At 40.9% G+C, this 18,667-nt stretch overlaps 1 protein-coding gene across 1 annotated transcript in view; it reads left to right on the plus strand.

The window, feature by feature from the left end:
• Positions 1-18,667, plus strand: part of TOMM70 (translocase of outer mitochondrial membrane 70) — a 25,293-nt gene continuing 6,626 nt past the window's right edge. Inside the window, exons 1-8 of the mRNA XM_071433566.1 lie at positions 1-289; positions 8,355-8,528; positions 9,619-9,745; positions 12,237-12,346; positions 13,653-13,801; positions 14,985-15,192; positions 16,429-16,563; positions 17,732-17,839. Of these exons, the coding sequence (XP_071289667.1) occupies positions 41-289; positions 8,355-8,528; positions 9,619-9,745; positions 12,237-12,346; positions 13,653-13,801; positions 14,985-15,192; positions 16,429-16,563; positions 17,732-17,839 (1,260 nt within the window). The 5' untranslated portion in view covers positions 1-40. The remainder of the gene's footprint in view (positions 290-8,354; positions 8,529-9,618; positions 9,746-12,236; positions 12,347-13,652; positions 13,802-14,984; positions 15,193-16,428; positions 16,564-17,731; positions 17,840-18,667) is intronic.

Below are 18,667 nucleotides of genomic sequence, written 5' to 3' on the forward strand. Positions count from 1 at the left end.
GCTGACCCTCCCTCTCCTCCTCCTCCTCCTCCCGGGCGTCATGGCCGCCTCGAAGCCCGTGGAGGTGCCGGGCGGCGGCGGCACCGCCGGGCTGTCCCGATGGCAGCTGGCGCTGGTGCTGGGCACGCCCATCCTGCTGGGAGCCGGCGCGATCTATCTGTGGGGGCGGCGGGCGGCGCGGCGCGGAAAGGGCGCTAGCGAGAGGAAGACCCCCGAGGGGCGGGCGAGCCCCGGGCCCGGCGGTGAAAGCGGCTCCGGGCAGGCCGATGGGCCCGGACACGAGGAGATGGTGAGCGGGGAGCGGCGCCGCCCGTAGCGGCGGCAGCGGCCGGGCTCGCCGCGCGGGGAGCCGGGGGCCGGGGTCCCGGGGCAGCGCCGGGATGGCCGGGCTGCGATGTGCCGCCGGCAGGGCCCGACAGGCCGCTGGGCCCGTCCGGAAAGCGGCTGTCAGGGTGCCGGTCCCCAGCGAGGAGCAGCGTGTGATGGGATGGAGCTCGGGTGACATCCTGCTCGTGCTCTGCGTGACACGCCCGGCAGGTCACAGAATCACAGGCTGGGTCGGAAGGGCCCACGGTGGGTCATTGGTCCAAACTCCGGGGTCGAGCAGGGTCATCCCAGCACATTGCACAGAATTGTGTTCGGATGGTCTGGAATACCTCCAGTGAGGGAAACTCCACGCTCTCTCTGAGCAACCTGTTCCAGTGCTCGGTCACTGCACGGTAAAGAAATTCTTCCCTATGTTCACGTGGAACTTCTGTGCATCAGTTTCTGCCCATTGCTTCTTGTCCCATTGCTTGGCATCACCGAGCAGAGCCCAGACCCATCTTCCTGACACATTTCCTCCAGATCCTGATAGATAATGATGAGGTCCCCTCTCAGCCATCTCTTCTCAACGCTAACCAGGCCATTCTCCTTTAGGTTTTGCTTCTATGAGAGATGCTCCAGTCCCTTAAATCCAGTTTGTCCCCCCAGATTTCCATGTCTTTCTGTGGTCAGCCTGTGTGACCCACTGAGCTCCTTAGCCAGGCATTCTGGCTGGTGGTTGCAGTTCTGCCCTTGCCACACAGGGATCAGGAGTAGTTTGTTCCAAGATTAGGCGTTGCCAAATGCATCTTCTCATCAGTTGGCTGAGCATGGATCTTTGCTGCTGAGAGGGGAACATACCTCTGCCTCTGAGGTCTAGAGTAGCTGTGAATAAGTTTCCTCCAGGAACAGTGTTTTGGAAAGGAAATCTGCGATCTGTTGTATGTGAGATGCTGGATACAGCGATGTGGAAAGAGAATACAATCACGATTGTTTTAAAATGGAATAGTATGTTCCATGAAAATATAGAAGCCACACAGTTTATGCAGCAGAGACTTTGAAGTGTAGAATTTTCCTAAGTAGGCATGCTCTCAAAGCATACATCTATCCTGTTGTAAATTACCCTTCTGAGAACTTTCAGATAAAATGATCTGTGCAAAAACTCAAGGGCAACATGTAAAATCAGTGTCCAGATCAGGTCTATGGTTCTCTTGTATATCTGTGTTTGAAAAAATGCCTCTAAGATGCACTTTCTGCACATCTGCAGTCCCAGATGTGCCTTGCCAGTCATGCAGCATTACTGAGGTGAGGTTGCAGTTGACAGCATGTTTAAAGTAATGGATTTGACAAACTGATGGCCTTTGATAAGAGTATCCCACACTGCATCTTCTTCTCCCGTTCTTGTGCATCACCCAAAATGCTTTGAAGTGTCTGGCTGTTAAAGGTTCCCATGTGAAATGATGAGGAGAGAAGAAGAATCACCTCTTGGAGACAGGGAAAAGTCCGTTCTAACCTCCGTAGTTTGAGTGGTGCAGACGGACGCGCTTGGGCGGGCAGTGGCAGGCACACATGGGAGTGGTGAGGAAGGTGGCAACTTCCCCAGCTGGTGAATCATAGCTGCTCTCAGGCATTCCCAAAAGCACACCAAGCTGTAAATCCTTTGCTGGACCTTGAGGCAGTTACTTCAGTGCAGTGATTTGTTCCTTCCTGGGCACCAAACAGCACTGAAGAAGTTGTGTACAGAGGACAAATTCAGACTGTTTACTGTGGTAGCTTTGGCTCATGGCTGCAAGCAGCATCTGGTGTACTTACAGGAGTGTGCTTGCTGTGTGTGAGCTCTGCAGGTCTGCAGGCTGCTCCTGACCTTTGTCTTTCTGCAGTGACTTCCCTGTTAGTGCCTTCACTCTGGTTTTCTTGGTTGTGTTTCTAAATTCCAGCAATATCCAGGAGTTTGTAGTCATTCTGTAGTTGTAGGAAGGAAGCACTTAAAACATTTAAAACACTTATATAGCATTTGATTTAAAATATTGTGTGTTGCTCCACAATTTGAATTCTAGAAGGCTCTGTGCATTTAAGGATAAAGTTGAGTGGTATGACCTGATGGAAAGTTTCTTGAAGAGTGTCATTGCTTACACTGTAAAGAAATGAGATATGTTGCTTAGGAAGGCTGCAGAAGTTGTCAGATTTGACTGATTACATGAGATAATCATCTAGCTGGTCAAAATATGGCTGCATCAGGAAAATAAATGTGGCTGCAAGTTCCCAGGACTACTTTATGTGTGTGTGGAGGATTGTCTTCCTGTTACTCATATCCAAAGCAATGATGCCATGTAGATTTCATGTTTCCTCTCGTATTTTATTAGTTATGGATATTAGTGGTAAGACCCATGATTGAAAATACAACCACTGCAGATGCTTCATTTGTAAAACTGCCTGTATTGTATTAATCTGCCTCTCTAATGTGATGAGGTATTTTTTGAAACTCAGCTGGATTTCACGTACAAGTCTGCACAGTGAATAACAGCCAGTAACTCATTTCACAGTTGAAATACAAGAGGAAAATCTTTTGGAAAACACATAGGTCAATAATGAATCTGCTACCAACAGCTGTGTCAGCTAACTATTCTTTTACTCATAAATGTAACTTAGGACTCACACTGTTTTGTGCTTTTCATTAAATCATCCCCTGTATCCATTTGATGTTCTGGTCACTGTTTCTGAAGACATGACCTTGAATTTTTTTTCTTTGTTCTTTAAAAATAAATAAGGTGCCATACCTTCCCTATTCTTTATTCTGACTTGTTACTATTTTGCATGCAGCTCAAGCTTTTCTTTTACCTGCTGCACAGGCCTCACATTTTTTTCCCAGGCTGTGTCTGCACCAGAGGATTCTCCTGACATCGATGCACTGGCCAAGTGTGTGATCTATGACTGACACTGTGTTGGCAGAAGCCCTTAGCACAGGTGCTATATTGGGAAAAGCTGAACTACTTTTGAGAGTCCTTCTCCTGTAAGCACAGCTCCTTAACAGTACAGTAAACTGGTATTATTGGGCCAGTTAAGTGATGATCATAAAACTGCATCTATGGATGGCTCAAAGGTCGTAGAGCCAAATTGCATCTGTTCATGACACTTGTCATTGTTTCTTGTAATTTGTATGGAATGTGTTTTAGTCACTCAGTAGCAGTTGTTTTTCACATGCTCTCCTGGTTTGTAAGGAGTATTGCATAATTAAAATACAGAATGCTTTGCATATATTGCTTTAGTTTGCACCCAATTCTTTTTTTTTTTAACTTATTCCATGATAAATTCCTAGCAGGTTCACTCCTTGTCTTAGAGGAGGGAGCAGTGGTTAGTCAGTGAGGTAATGTGTTGGTTGCTTCAGTATGTTCTTCCCCTGAAGTTGGAATCAATTCCTTTTGCAGCTCTGTGGTAGTCCAGATCTGACCCCTTAACTCCTTCAGCAAGCTGACAGGGTAACCCTGTGTTTGGAGTGAGAGGAGGTCAGCTGGGTGGCCTTGGCTATTGCAGTGAAAGCCATTGGGGTCCCAGCAGTGCCCTGTCTCTGCACACTTTGCTGTGAGCTGGGCACTGTCCTTGAGTGCAGTGTGGGTGAACGTGACAAACTCCTCGGCCTTTGTGGTGCCACATACCGGGATCAGCAGCCAGCCAGCGTGGCTTCTTTCCAGTGTCTGTTTTAGTAGCAATTGCTGAATGCTGCCTCTCTCACTGCTGTGACATTAGATCAGGATATGAACAAATTGAACACCTTAGTCTAGATACACTCATGCTGGTACTTACTCTAAATTGATCTAAGCAAAGTAACTAAAAAGTCATTTCTATTGTACTGTGCACCTGTTGCTTAGTAAATCTCACTGTCAACCTACTGTAAGTCTTCTATTTTGTGCTAGCTATAGTGGACAGGTGTAGAAAACTCCTAAATGTGTGTACAATAGCAGTAAAGCTATTAGACTCTTGGCTTATTTATGGAAGGTGTGGATGGCAAATTCATTAAACAGGAAGGTGACTAAAAACACAGTGAATTTGTCCTGTAAACTTTGTTACATTTTTTCTGAGTGTAATACATCCTTGCTTGTGCTTTGAATTTACTTCTAAAGATCATGTAAACATGCTTTTTCTCATAGTGGCTTTAGGGCTAAAGAGATTTTTAAACCATTTATATTCAGTTAATGCCTTTGTTTGAAAAAAGACTTGAGATGAACCTTAGTAAAAAAAAAAGTAGTGGAAAGATAGGAATTCAGAAAAGAATAGGATTTTTTTCCTGGTACCTCATCTCATTAAGAGGTTTCTCTCACTTTCAAAGAACAAAAAAGAGGCCTAGACCAAGGCTTTCTTTTTTTGCACGTTGAATTAAGATGGCTGAAACAGTAGTCGCCCTCCGTGTCATCTGTCAGATAAGGGCTCATGCAAATCCTTTTCAACCAAGAGAAAAATGCTGAAACTCTCTGCTCATGCTTCTGTTGTGAATTGCTGCCATCATTGGCTGGCAGGAAATTTCTTCTTCTGCTTTGAATAACAGTCTCCCTCAAATATATAAGGTTCTGAACAGCTAGTTTAACAATACTGCCATTGCAGGGAGTTACTAAGCATTATTATTCTTGCAGCTGGCAGTGTGTTGCTGTAAAGTTGCTGTTTGCACGCAGTTTCTGAACATTTTGTGAGAAAAGCACATTTACTGAGGTTAAATTAGAAGTTCAGAAAATTTTGCCAGTGTTGTTGTCTATTCTTTAGTCAGTTAGCAATCTGCTTGTTTAGGTGCCTGGATAACTGATAACTCAATTTCACAAGTGTCCTTTGGCTTAAGCTCTGTTCTAAAACTTGTTAATCAACAGTTGCTGAAAGCAGTCCCAAGTACTGAGAAGTTATTTTTTGTGTAGCTGAGATGTTATTTTTGTGTAGCTGCAAATAACTTCTGAGTTACTTGTTTTGTTGCTCTGTTATGAACTTACATTCATTTTATGAAGCTGGTTTGTTGCACAGATTCTTTGACCAGAAGATGACAAACTGGAGAGTTTTTCTTGCTCTATACGGACCTTCACCTTGGGGATAAAAAGTGTCCAGAGTGCCACACAGCATGGTTCAGGTCAGGCTCACTGTCAGGTGGGGAGAAGCAGTGGAATTGGAAAATAATGTCTAGAATTATTATTTTGGCAAGAAAACAGAAGAATGAGGTTTCTGATTACTTGTGCATGAAGTTCCTTTGCATAATCAGTTTCTTAAGTACTGTCTTGTGTATGTCCAATGTAGCAATTGAGAAGGAATTTTTAAAAATATGCTTAAAATTTTTGTTAGGGTTAAACTTAAGGCTTGACAAACCTTCAGAAACTGATGTTATGTGAGGAATTAATTTTCATTTTCTTATTTGTGCTGTCATGAAAAGGTATTGCAGCATATAATATGATGTGAGTTCTTTAGTATATTTTTTTTAAAAAATAAACAGCTACCAGAAAACCTCCAAACCATCAACAGCAAAAAACCCCACCAAATCAAACAAAAACATCCATTGGATTTGGTGGTGTTTTGGGTGCATACTGAGGGCTACAGCAGAGTAGTTTGAGTAAGGGTGCAGAAATAAAACATCTCAGAGCAAGCAGTCTGGTTTAAGGCAGCATAAACAAACAAGTTGATTTCTTCCTTGCCTTGGGCGATGCTGCTGACTTTATTGAATTTGTTGTGTGCCACGTTCTGAGTCCTTACCCCCACATTTCCTGCCTCATGCCATGGGTGCAGCAGGGGGTAACCAAGGAGTCAGCAAATGTTCCATGATTCATTTCTGTATGATTGGGTGTGTGGTCTGTGATCTTGCAATGGTTCCTAAAAGTTCACTCTCGTAACAGAGTTACTGATTTTAATAACTTGGACATCGTGTCTGTAGTCTCTGAAGTTTTTGATCACTGTTGTGTGCACTTGTAGGCTTGTGGGAAGGCTCAATAGTAACCTAGTAGTAGGTTAGTAGTAGTAACCTAGCTGCAGTTAGGCTTCATCTCTGCAGTCTTAAATCATTTTCACACTGGGAACACATGTATGAATGTTACAACATGGCCCATATCATGTGTTTTTCCTTTTCAACCCAAGTTAATAGGAATGGCACTGAATTTGGTAAGATTTTCACACAAGGGCATCTTTAATGTGGTTTGCTCTAGACATGCACAAGGAAAAATTCAAGCTGACTTGCATGCATTTAGCTTTGCAGCACATGCATAACCCTTCCCTTTGTTAAAAGAAAAGCATTGTTGTATTTGGAGATAAATTTAGGACCTACTCAAAATAAATTTAACCTTTTGAGACTTTGGTTAAGTTTTAAAGAAGCAATTTACCAGATACACAGTTACTTGTCTCTCAGTAAAAATAGTTGCCCTCTAATTTTGGCATAGAGTAGCGTAGAGTTACACACAGTGTATGGGGTGAAATTAATAATCTTTTATCAAATTAAATTTGAAGCTTTACAATAGAAAAATCTGAAGACCTTGCAGATTGCCTTGTTCTGTGAACAATAAAGATGGTGCAGATTGATGCAGTGATTAATGACTTGAGAGAAAAGCTTTGCTGGCAGTAGGGATATTTAAGAAATTCTCTCCCTTATATGGTTTCACTTGTAAGTCTCCCCTCAGGAGAATGCTTCTAGGATACTTTAGTTCTATTTGGATGCCTACTTTTATGTAGGAACTGAGGCTAGCACCCATTATCTGATTCTCTCCTGCCAGGATAGGGATCCAGGCCTTAAAAGACAGGGTATAGAGCAAGTCCTGGCTTCCCCTCAGGTTTTCAGTTTTAAAGTAAATCACTTTGATGCAAAAATGATCAGGTTGGAATGAAATGAGCAGACATTAAGGGGAATGGGCTAATGAAATGCAAAGTTGCTTTCAAATTTGTGTTATAGCTGTCTGGTTGTCTGTATCTGTTCAGTTTGGCCCTTCCAGTGGATAAGTGGGTAGAGGAGTCAGAAGCATGGTCAAAGAGCAGCAGGGACAATTCCCAACAAATCCTCAATGATCTCAAGTGCAGGGGATATGTAGTGAATCCTGCAGCTATTGTTAAAGGCACTTCTGCCCCCAGTCTTTCCCTCCCCAGAAAGGTTGGTGGAATGGCATGTGTGCCCTTACTTCTGTTCATTTTGGTCTGGCAGAACTGCCCCAAAATGTTGTCCATGAAGTGAGGCTGTGACAGAAGAGCAGAAATCCAGAAGATCAATGTGAGAATCTTTTGCAGTTCTTAATTTCTTGAATGCTCTTTGATAGAACATTTTTACATCTAATCCCTTAGAAACCACAAGATTTGATAACTGGTTTGTAAGTCCAGGGGTTTCAGGTAGGTAGCAATGTTAGTTTCTGCAAAAGTACAGATCATCAGCATGTGGTACAGAACATAAAGATGCATTTAGCAGAGTCTCAGGCCAGTCAGGAAGGTTTCCCATCCCCTGCTGAGATGGTGATGGTCCAACCCTTGTCATTACATGGAGCAGGGTGTGTGAAGCTGTAGAGGAGTCAACTGTAAAGCTGATTTGCCTAGTGCATGAAAGGCAAAGCAGCTTCATTTTCCTTACAGGTTTTATTGTCTTGCTCAGTAGGTCTTTCCACAAACTGTTTTCCATATTTAATTCATAGTCTGATGTTCACCTCTGGTCCTAGGGCTGTGTGTATTTCAGAAGGAGGCTCTTCTGTTTGAATTGGTTTGAGGGCTTTGTTGTCTTTGCACATTTAGCCTTGGAGAAACAGCTTACCTCATTGGTTCTTCTGATCAGCAGCCATGTAAAAGATTACAATCTGTTCAGCTTTCCAAACAGAAATCATTCCATTGTTTATTACCATTGTAGTGAATCTTGTGAAAAGGTTATTTCCTATCTGATACACTTGCAAAAGAAAATTCTTGTGTGCTTCCAGGAACTGAAATCAGTGAGATTTTTCAGAAGTCTGGGCTAGAGTTTACAAGTCAGGTCCATTTTTATATCTTTGAAGATGAGACCTAAAGTGCATAGCTTGTGTGCTCTGATGCCTTTTTAATTTGAACTGACCTCTCACTTTCTTTTTCAGAGTCCTCTTGGTAGAGCCCAAGCAGCCAAGAACAAAGGAAACAAATACTTTAAAGCAGGAAAATATGAGTTAGCTATTCAGTGTTATACTGAGGCTATCAGCCTGTGTCCTCCTGAGAAAAACCTTGATCTTTCTACCTTCTATCAGAACAGAGCTGCTGCCTATGAACAACTGGTAAGAAATTAAAGAGAATTATGTGTTTATTGTAAGAAGTAGCATTATCAATTTTGTATTTTGTCACTTTCATCCACTGAAAGGTCCCAAGTGATAACATCTGCTGCATTTACAACAGATGATGTTTTCTTTTCACAAAAGATGCTGTTGCAGCTTTTTTCAGCTTATCATACTTTTCTACATGTAAATAAAATTATTTTCTGTTGACTACACTCAGTAGATCTTATGTAATTCTTATGCATCTTGTTCTTCCAAGACAAAGTTTTAATTTCTTATTCTCTGGAAGAATTTTCTTGTATATAAGTTTATTTTACGTCTCTCTACTTGAGTGATTAACTGTGAAAGGCCAGATATTTTGGAAGGATGCTACTTCAAAATGTAAACAAAAAATCACTGAAATCCTAGTAAAGGCCAAGACCTAAATTTTGCACATGGGGAAGTAATGTTTACTCGACAGCTGAGTATACTGGGTGTTATTTTAGAAGTCAGCCAGTGTTGCTTATTATGGTATGATGGATTTGCTTATGAGGTCGAGTTGGTGAGCTGTATCAAGGAGTGGAAAAGTTGGCCTAGCACAGTCTGAAGTATCAGGTGAGAGACTGTGCTTACATGAATCTGGCATTAGATTTAGTTCTTGTCTAGCACAAATTCACGTCATAATGAATCCCAAATGTATATGATTCCTGTATTAGAAAAGCCTATTTTGATGAATTGAAATAGCATTAAAAAAAAAAGTTTCAGCATTTTGGTAAACTTATTTGCTTCCATTATATTTCCATCTTTTTTCTTCTAGTTGTTTTACAGTGGTCTTTCAGTCCCAATGTTACCTCCTGCAAGCATCTTTGCATCAACTCATTATGTTCTCTCATGGGGTTTGTAGACTGTCTGGTGTGGTATTTGGTAGGAATTCCATTTCTGGTGCAGGAGTAGGCAGTTTTTGTGCCCAGGCAGTTTCTGCCTGTGGGACTGGCAGGGAGGAGCAGAGCCCTGGAGCCGCAGCCGCTGCTGGGTGTGCGTGAGCCCGGAGCTGGGGGAGCCAGCACAGGGAACTGAGGGGGGCCCCTCTCACTGTGCTCTTTCCTGCCCACAGCAAAAATGGACAGAAGTGGCACAAGATTGTACAAAGGCTGTTGAGCTCAACCCTAAATATGTCAAAGCTCTCTTCAGACGTGCAAAGGCCCATGAGAAGCTAGACAATAAGAAGGAATGTTTAGAAGGTGAGTGGCTCATGCTGTGTGTACTTAAAAGTGGAATTAGTTCTGCTGCTTTGGAGAGCTTTGGAGATGGCAACTTTTGGAAATGTTTTGTTTTCACTTCTGTAGCTATGGTAATGCAGTAATGTAATAATTGTGTATTTAAAACCATTCATAGCTTCTGCAAATACATACTCTTCTCTTGTCAGAAGAAACCTTTTCACATTTCTCAAACTCTGATCTGCTCACATCTGAAATGACTGCTGAGAAATTGATGTCACTGTAGCAACTCAAGGTATTATTTTCCCATGAAACTCCTTCACTTTAGGATAGAATTAATCTAACATGAGTGACAACCAGTTGTTCTATTTCCATGCAGTAAAGAGACTTTCTTCTTTGTTTGTTTTAGAGAAATAATACTACTACAGAAATGTGGGGTTTTGCAGGTAGAGATGCATGGTCTGAAATAAAAGTATTCCAGTAATTTAAATGCATTCGACTGGTATTAGAGGAAAAACAGCTTCAGTAACACTTTTTTCTGGTGCATTGTTTATGAAAACCAAAACAGATTGATTTTTTTTTTTTAATACTTTGTATTCCGGAGAAATTACTGTGTCAAACCTTCCAATGCTATTTGTAAACAGAACACATTTTGAACTGTCAGGAAGATGTCCCTGAGAAGCCATGGAAATTAAGAACTACAGGTCAGATGTGTTGTCTCATGGCACTTTTGGGCTACAGTACACTGCTTGAAATTACCCATATAAATTTCATCAAGTGAAATCATTCCTGCTGATGTTAGGTTAAAAGACAAATGAAATTTTCAGCTGTGCTCATTATCAAAGAAGGACAGATTATAAGGCTGTGCTTTGGCTGGGAAATCTAACTGTTAAATTAGTTTCATTATGTGTAACAGACAAGAATTAGGTCTGCCAGATTAGAAGGTAAATTATATGTGAAAATTTGATCTATCTGTTTATCTGCTGGCAGAATGCCTTTATGCCCTTTTAAGACAGTAGTAACTAGAAAAGGACAACTTGGTCCATTTAGTGCATTCCTTTGCAACCACTGTGTATCAGCTGCACTTCCAGGGTACTGTAATAAAATCTAAACCTTATGCAGCTGCCAGGTGATAAAAGCCCCAAGAAAGATCAAGTGTCCCTGTGACAGTAGGACAGTTTTAAATATAACTTCTTTTTACTGTTAATAGCAGTAATGCTAGTTACAATTATTTTCAGCCTTCATTTCTATTCGATTTTTTGCTTGCAGTTTTTTCAGATCTGAAGCTTTCTTGGTTTTTTTTTGAACAACACGGTTTTTCTATAACCCTGCTTTTGTCTGCCAATCACATATGGCCAGCAAAACCCCAGGAAGTAGGGTATGCCCATGTTGTGGAGGGAAGCAAAACCAAACAAACCTCAAAACCCCAGCCACTACCAGCAGAAAACTCCTCCAGTGATCCCTGGCAGTATTATTTGGGAAGATGCTGCTGCTGCTGCAGCCAAGTCTGGAGTGCAGCAGTCTTTGGGCAGAGCATGTCTGCTGGGTTTGTAGAACACATTCTTTCTGGGGGTACCATACTTTCCCAGGGACTCTGATGTGCTTCAGGGCCATGCCACAGGTGCAGGGAGTTTCTGTATAAGTGATGGCTTAATAGTCTCTCTGGCAGCAGAATTAGAGAGATATACTAAAACTCCAGGGCAAGACATTTACTTTTCAAGCATATTCAGACAGCACCCTGCTGGAATTTCAAGTCCAGGTTCTGGTCATCTTCACTAATGTTTAAATGAAAACAAAACAGGGAAAACCCATGGCAGCATTGCATTAAGTCCAGAGAAACTGTGAGTGGTAAGAGTGCATTTCTCACTGGGAAGTTTCGCTCGGGCAGCAGTGGGTTAACATTTGCAGAGGTTTCTCTGTGTGAATGAGAGCCATGTGACTGGGGCTGGCACTTCAAATAGACCAGCAAGGTATTTCTCCTTGCTCCCTTCCAAAGACACAGAGGTGAGCAGAAAAATTTGAGATAGAATTTAGGCAGATTTCTTAAACTGACAAGTAAGTGAGATGTGATGGGACTGAATGTGAATTTTAGAAGTAGAAAATAAAGACCAGTCCCAGAAGAAAAGCTGTGTTAGCACTTTTAATGCAAACATCATATGAACCTAATTACTCTCCTCAAAGTTTCAAAGTGGTGAAAGCCCCTGATAGAGGTATATATTTTCACTGTTGATTTAAGTGTGTTTGTCTCTAGATAAAAACATGAACAGAAAAATAAATCTAATTTCTTTTCATTCACTGTCATGAAATCCTTTTTATCCCAGGAAGATCACTTTGGATACAAATTTGTGTCTTGAAGAATACAGTAAATACAGCAAACTGGAAACAGAGGCTTTGGCCTGAGAACAGGACATGCATTATTTTGGCAATGCCTCATTGTACTCAGTGGCACATTTTGTAGTGTACTTCAGTGACTATCAGAATTCCTTTAATCTCACTTTTGTACGTTGTTTCCTAGATGTCACTGCAGTCTGCATTTTAGAAGCCTTCCAAAACCAGCAAAGTATGTTATTAGCTGATAAAGTTCTTAAACTCCTTGGAAAAGAAAAAGCCAAAGAGAAGTACAAGGTAGGACTTGTGATACTGCTGAGTAATTGTTATTTCACCTGACCAGTTGTTGAAAAGTTGGTTGTTGGCATTCTGTCAGTTGCTGTAAACAAGTCACTGTCTCCATCTGCTCAAGCGTAAGAAGCAACACAAACTGGTTCCTACAAAGCTGCCATTGTACCAGTGGTATTTTCCTGTGGGACCTCTCCAAAGTTTTTGGAACCTCAGCAGGGAAGAGAGATCTGCTTCTAGCAGTTGTTTCCCTTTAAAAATGGAATTGTTATGACATTCAGGAGACACCCTAAGTTGGTGTGCTGCCCTACATAGGGCATTTCTGAGCTTGCAACTTCATGGAAGCTGGGTGTGTTGGAACAGACAGACATCTATGCATGAGTGTTTGGAAACTGCAGAAGAGAGAACTGTGGAAGCAGAGGGGTACCCAGGATCAGTTATTTTAAGTGATTGTAGGTTTACAAAAAGGTTGGGACAGATATTAACATGTTCTTGATTGTTATTAAAGCATTCTTGTTTGTGTTTTGATGGTGGTTGAAGTACTGAAATCCTGTGTTGGTTTTGAGATGCTGAATTTCTTTCCTATAGAAATTCACATAAATGTGTAGTGTGGAGGTAACAGCAAATAGTGTTATGAGTGTGGTGGACATAAATAGGTGTGCTTCAGAAGAGTGCACTCAGGGTTTTCCTGCAGGAGAGACTGCATTGTAATTCTTGTGTGCAGTTTATTTTAAACAAGAAGGTTTTTTTAGCTGTAGGAAGGACTGATTACCTGAGAAGTGTTACTTCTGGGACTTTAAGTAAAATATGTAGTATCTGGGCCAAGTTCCACACACAACTAGGGTATTGCCTCATTAGTCTCCATTGTAATAATGACAGCAGCTTCTCTTGGACAAGCTGGAGAAAAAGAGGAAGCTGCCATTCAGAATCTGATTGAATCAGGGTCATGCTTAAATCACCAGCTTGCATTTTTCTCCCAGTTTATGTGCACACCCAATGCTTTAGTACATGTCTTATGATATCCTAAGAGTCCTTATTTCTAGCCACGTATGTGGAAAGATACAATCTCCCTTCCCCTCAAATATCATCCCTTTGTTTTCACTGATGATGGGTATTGCATTGTGATCTGAAGCTTAAAAGATCCCTAAACATCAAAATAGCAAATCCAAAACATCAGGCTATCAGATGAGAGAGTGAAAGTCATATATTGTTTCTTCCATCAGTTTTTTTAAAATAATCATGTTTGCTATCCATTTCCACCCTTCCCATCTGATCCCACCACCTACTGACTTGGAATTTCCTTTCTCTGTTTCAGAATCGGGAGCCTCTGATGCCCTCACCACAGTTCATTAAATCCTACTTCAGTTCTTTCACAGATGATATCATTTCCCAACCTTTGCTTAAGGGTGAGAAATCAGATGAAGATAAGGACAAGGAGGGAGAGGCTTCTGAAGTAAAAGAAAAGTGAGTGTACAGTACTGTTGAGAATTGTTTTGTACTGGAATTAAGTTTTCAGTGATTTGGATGTTCTGCTCAGTGTAATGTGCTGCTGTTTGTGTAGTACTTGGCATGGAGATTCCTCTGACATAAATAATATCAGTATTGCAAGTGAAACCTTAGTGAAAGCTGACTGGCTAGTTCCAAACTTGCACTAAGCAGAAGAAGGACAATGAGACTGGGAAAATATGCTGAATATTTACTACAGTCTCACAATAAATCTTAGGAGATGGGAGAATTGGAGAAGGCTCAATGATGCTCTCGGGGCAAGGAATATTTTATACTGAAGGATCATTTCCAAGGAAGAGAGCAAGTTAGCCTTTGGACTGGCAGGGAGAAGATGAGCAAAGAAAAGGGGAATTTTGAATGAAAACATGCATTTACAGCAACTGAGGCTGAAATGGTGTTTTAACTTTCTGGAATCAAATTGCCCATAAACAAAAAGTTTGTTCTGGTATAGAAAAACTTGATTTTGTAGGTTGGTTTTGTGTTTTGTTTAGTGGAGCCTGAGCACCACATAAATGGTTCTTTAATTTACTATGCTACTTTCCAGATTATTTTTGGAAGATTGCAATGCTGTCAGTTTGGAAACCATTGCAAACAGCATTATGATTGTTTTTTTTAAGTAAGAGAGAATGTCATGATCTACAGGCAGATTCACTGAATCCAGGATACAGCTGAGAACAAGGCAGTGCTGTAATTTTTTGCTATTAAATAATTTCTTCCACATACAAGCTGCACATTGCTAGGTTTAACGTTTCACTTTCCTGTCCGTTAATTCCACCCTCTTGTTTAAACCAGAGATTATTGCTGTTCTTCATGTGAAAAAAACCTCAAGGAACAAATGAAGCTTACATTCAAAATATTTTAATTTATTTTATTTGTTTATTTATTTTATTTATTTATTAATTAATAATAATTTATTATTATTTTTTAATTTATTTCCAATGTAATTAGGCCAGTTTTTGTGGATATTGTTTTCCATCTAAGATGGCTCCATCCAAGAATGGATGTTCCAGTGGGACTATGCTGGTGTTGTAAAAGTATAGCACAAGTTAGTATTTGTAGTGATTTGATGAAACATCTGAATGGAAATTGCAGTGTTCAGTGAATGCATGTATATATATAACTGTTCTTACATCATTTACAGCTCTGGCTATTTGAGAGCAAAACAATATATGGAAGAAGAGAACTATGACAAAATTATCAGTGAAAGCACAAAAGAAATTGAAGCAAAGGGAAGATACATGGCAGAAGCTTTGCTTCTGCGAGCTACTTTCTACTTACTTATTGGCAATGCAAGTGCTGCCAAACCAGACCTAGATCAGGTCATCAGCATGGAAGATGCAAATGTGAAGGTGAGAATCTGTCACAGCTGGACTGTAGTTGGGATTGAGAAGTTAAACCTGCAATGTACTTCAAGAAGTTGTTTGTCCAAATTTTCAGCTGTATTAATGGGAATATTCTGGTTTATTTACTGTTTTGTTACTGACAAACTGTTTTTCTCAAGGGCTTGTTGATTTTTGAGACAGCTGTACTGAGTAGTGCAAACTAAAGGTGATAAGTACTACAAACTAAAGAACAAGGGAAGCTGAATGAATTGGAGGCTTATCCACTCTGGATAAGTGAAAAACCTTAATTGCACTTGCATATTCAGCTAGTTCAAAAAATATTGATGTATTTGTAAACATAGGGAATCAAGAAGGATTTTGCGGGGGGCTTGGAAATCCTTGGAGATGGAAGCATAGGCTGACATTTTTGAACTTAAGTAAGGGAGTTCATTTATTTAGGGTCAATATGAAACTTATTCCTGCTTAGAATAATTGAAACCTGTCAGTGGGAGAAACTAGTCAAACAAAAAATTTACTGTGATTGATTTATTAAAAATATGGATATTGATCTAGTACCAATATCCAATGGTGACTGACAAAGACTCTCTAACAGTTTAAAGTTAGAAGGTGTGGGATAGCTCCCAAATACACACTGCAATTTACAGGTGACTACAGAGTCCTTTCATCTATACAAGTATTGAATACCAAAATACAAATGCATATTCATAACTTTGGTACATCCCATTCCCCGCTTCATATGGTAATTCCTTCAAAAGCTATTAAGCATGTGTAGTTTGTTCCTCAAAATGAGTCGGTTGTCCCCTTCATGGGGAGGGGTCCCAAAATGAGGAAGTAAATGAAGTCTTCCTCATTCAGACCTTCCTACCTTTCCAATGCAAATATGACAAATGAACCCTTGGTAGAATTCCCATTTCCATCTTCAATTGGTTTCAGAACAGAGGAGGCCTACAATTGCCTTCTGTTCCTAAAAGCTATTTATCAGTGTCTATATTCTTCATTATAAACCCAGCTCACCAAACATTGTGTTGACAAGCAATCAATTATTAGTTAACTACTAACTCTTAACTTCATCAAGGCCTACCCATTCATTTTAATTAACTCCAATAAAGCTTATCTCTAACTAAAATCTTAGCTCCTCTAAAATCTCTAAATTTCTTGAAGTTTATGTCTCGTGATTGTACTGAAGGCTGCAATGTGGAGGGGCATTGGGGTGGCTGATGTTTCCCTGGCCGTGTTTTGCAGCTGCGAGCCAACGCTCTGATCAAACGGGGCAGCATGTACATGCAGCAGCAGCAGCCTGTGCTGTCCACCCAGGACTTCAACATGGCTGCTGACATTGATCCTCAGAACGCTGATGTTTACCACCATCGAGGACAAGTAAGAAACACTCGAGATTTGCTCCCAACACTTGGCTATTGCAGTTATGCTAAAAGGAAAAACTGTATCATTGGAGACACGTTACACTGTTTGTGGCAGAAAAAATATGAACTCCTGATTGGGAACTTTGTGGGATAAACACACAGTCTGTTTTGGAGGTTCAGGTCAGGCAGAAGCAATTAATTTCTATAGCTATAGGAAAGCCCTCTGTAGTATGAACTGAGACTTACAAGTGTGGGGGCTTGTGTCCATTTACAGCAGATAAAAGCTGTTCTCTGAAGGGGCCTGGATGGCAGAGCAGCATCTGCACAGCAGGAAGCTTTGTTACAGCAGAGGTAACCTGGCCCTGATAGCACCTGGGCCCTGGACTTGGATCTCTTCAGCTCATCCCTCTCTGCTTTGTGACACTGCTGGGTCCTTGACTAATTTCTAGCCCTAGACAAGCCTGGGCTGCCACAGACCTGTAAGATGAATGGTGCTGGAAGTAAAAAAGGAACGCTAGCATATGCAGCAGATAGGCTAAGTCCTATTTGTAAGGAAGACTTCCAAGGATCAAGGGTTTTTCTCCATGAATTTGTTAGACTTCTTTAGTGCTCAGAAATTAAGATGGTGCTGTGTGTTGACTGAATGGAATGAAAGTGTTCTGCAGATTGAAAATCTGTGTTTTAAAGTAGCTTCACAGTAAAGTAAGAGAATGATAAAGTGAACTCTGCTCCTGTGGAGGAAAAGAATGTGAAAACAAAACCAAAACCAAAGAAACTCCAACTCAACAAAAAAGGTTGAAATAGAAGCTGGAAAAGCTAAAATGTTTCAATGTCCAAATAGTCCACAGATACTGGCTACAGAGAAGCAAAACAACTTGAGAAAATACAGTATAATTTTGGAGACTGGTCATAATGCTGACATGATGATGACAACAGTCTAAAACGAAAGGATTCTCCATCCCTACACAGGGTCATTCCCTGCTTGTGTAGGTAGCCAAAGTTTCACTGGTGGCTTTGATAATACAATTATAACAGTGATTTTTAGTTATGGGTTTTGTAGGTTTCTAGACAGTTCTGCAACTGAGCTGGAGATGATATGAGTAACTGATGCTAATTGAATTATCATGTAAGTGTCTGAAGCACAGATGAAATAGAGAAATAGGATTTTCTTTCATTCTGGCTAGCTGAAAATCCTGCTTGACCAAATTGAGGAGGCTGTGGAAGACTTTGATGAATGTATCCGATTGCGACCCAATTCTGCCTTGGCGCAAGCACAGAAGTGTTTCGCTCTGGTAGGTAACGTGCTGGGCTTGGTCTGGGTGCTTTTGCTTTAAAGAGCTCTCTAAAATACTCTGTTTCTCTGGTTTATTCAAATTTAACAGGAAAGTAGGGCAACATACATCTCTGTCTTTTAATAATAAGGTAAAGGAATAATGCAGCAATTTCTTCACTTGGAGTATGGATTTGCTGCTTTTCTTTTCACACACTCGTTCAAACAGAAGAACATTTTTTATGTTCTGTGAGAGGAACTAAAATCTTGATTCTAATTGGAGCAAATAAAATAGATTTTAATAAAGCTTTACTATTGTGGAAAATGCTTATCATCAAGAAATTGGAAACAAACTATTTCATGCTAGTACAATGACTCAGTGTGCAAGAATCTTGTCAGGGCAGCTTTGCATGGTGTGAACAAGGAGGAATGCCAAGTTTGGAATTTCTAAGCATTTGAAATAGAGGGAAGCAATCACAATTATCAGGCCTTATGACTTCCTTCTTTCATCTGTTTTCCTCTCCAAGTCCAGACACTTGGACAGGTTCCCAAAACCAGATTTGGTAGGATGTACAGGCATGTCACCTTCTGGAGCTTAGCAGAAAATCAAACAATGGCCTGGATTGGAAGGGATCTCAGAAATCATCTCATTCCAACTTCCCCATCATGAACAGGGTCACCTCCCACTAGGCCAGGTTGCTCAGAGCCCCATCCAACCTGACCTTGAACACTGCCATGGTTAGGCATCCACAATTTCTCTGGGTACTGTTCCAGTGTCTTGCCACCTTTACAAGAATTTTTTCCTAATATCAAATCTAAACCTGCTGTCTTTCAATTTGAATCCATCCCC

Source organism: Agelaius tricolor, unplaced genomic scaffold (genome assembly GCF_023055355.1).
Source record: "Agelaius tricolor isolate 1412-34295 unplaced genomic scaffold, bAgeTri1.0.p SCAF_9, whole genome shotgun sequence".
Lineage (NCBI taxonomy): Eukaryota > Metazoa > Chordata > Aves > Passeriformes > Icteridae > Agelaius > Agelaius tricolor.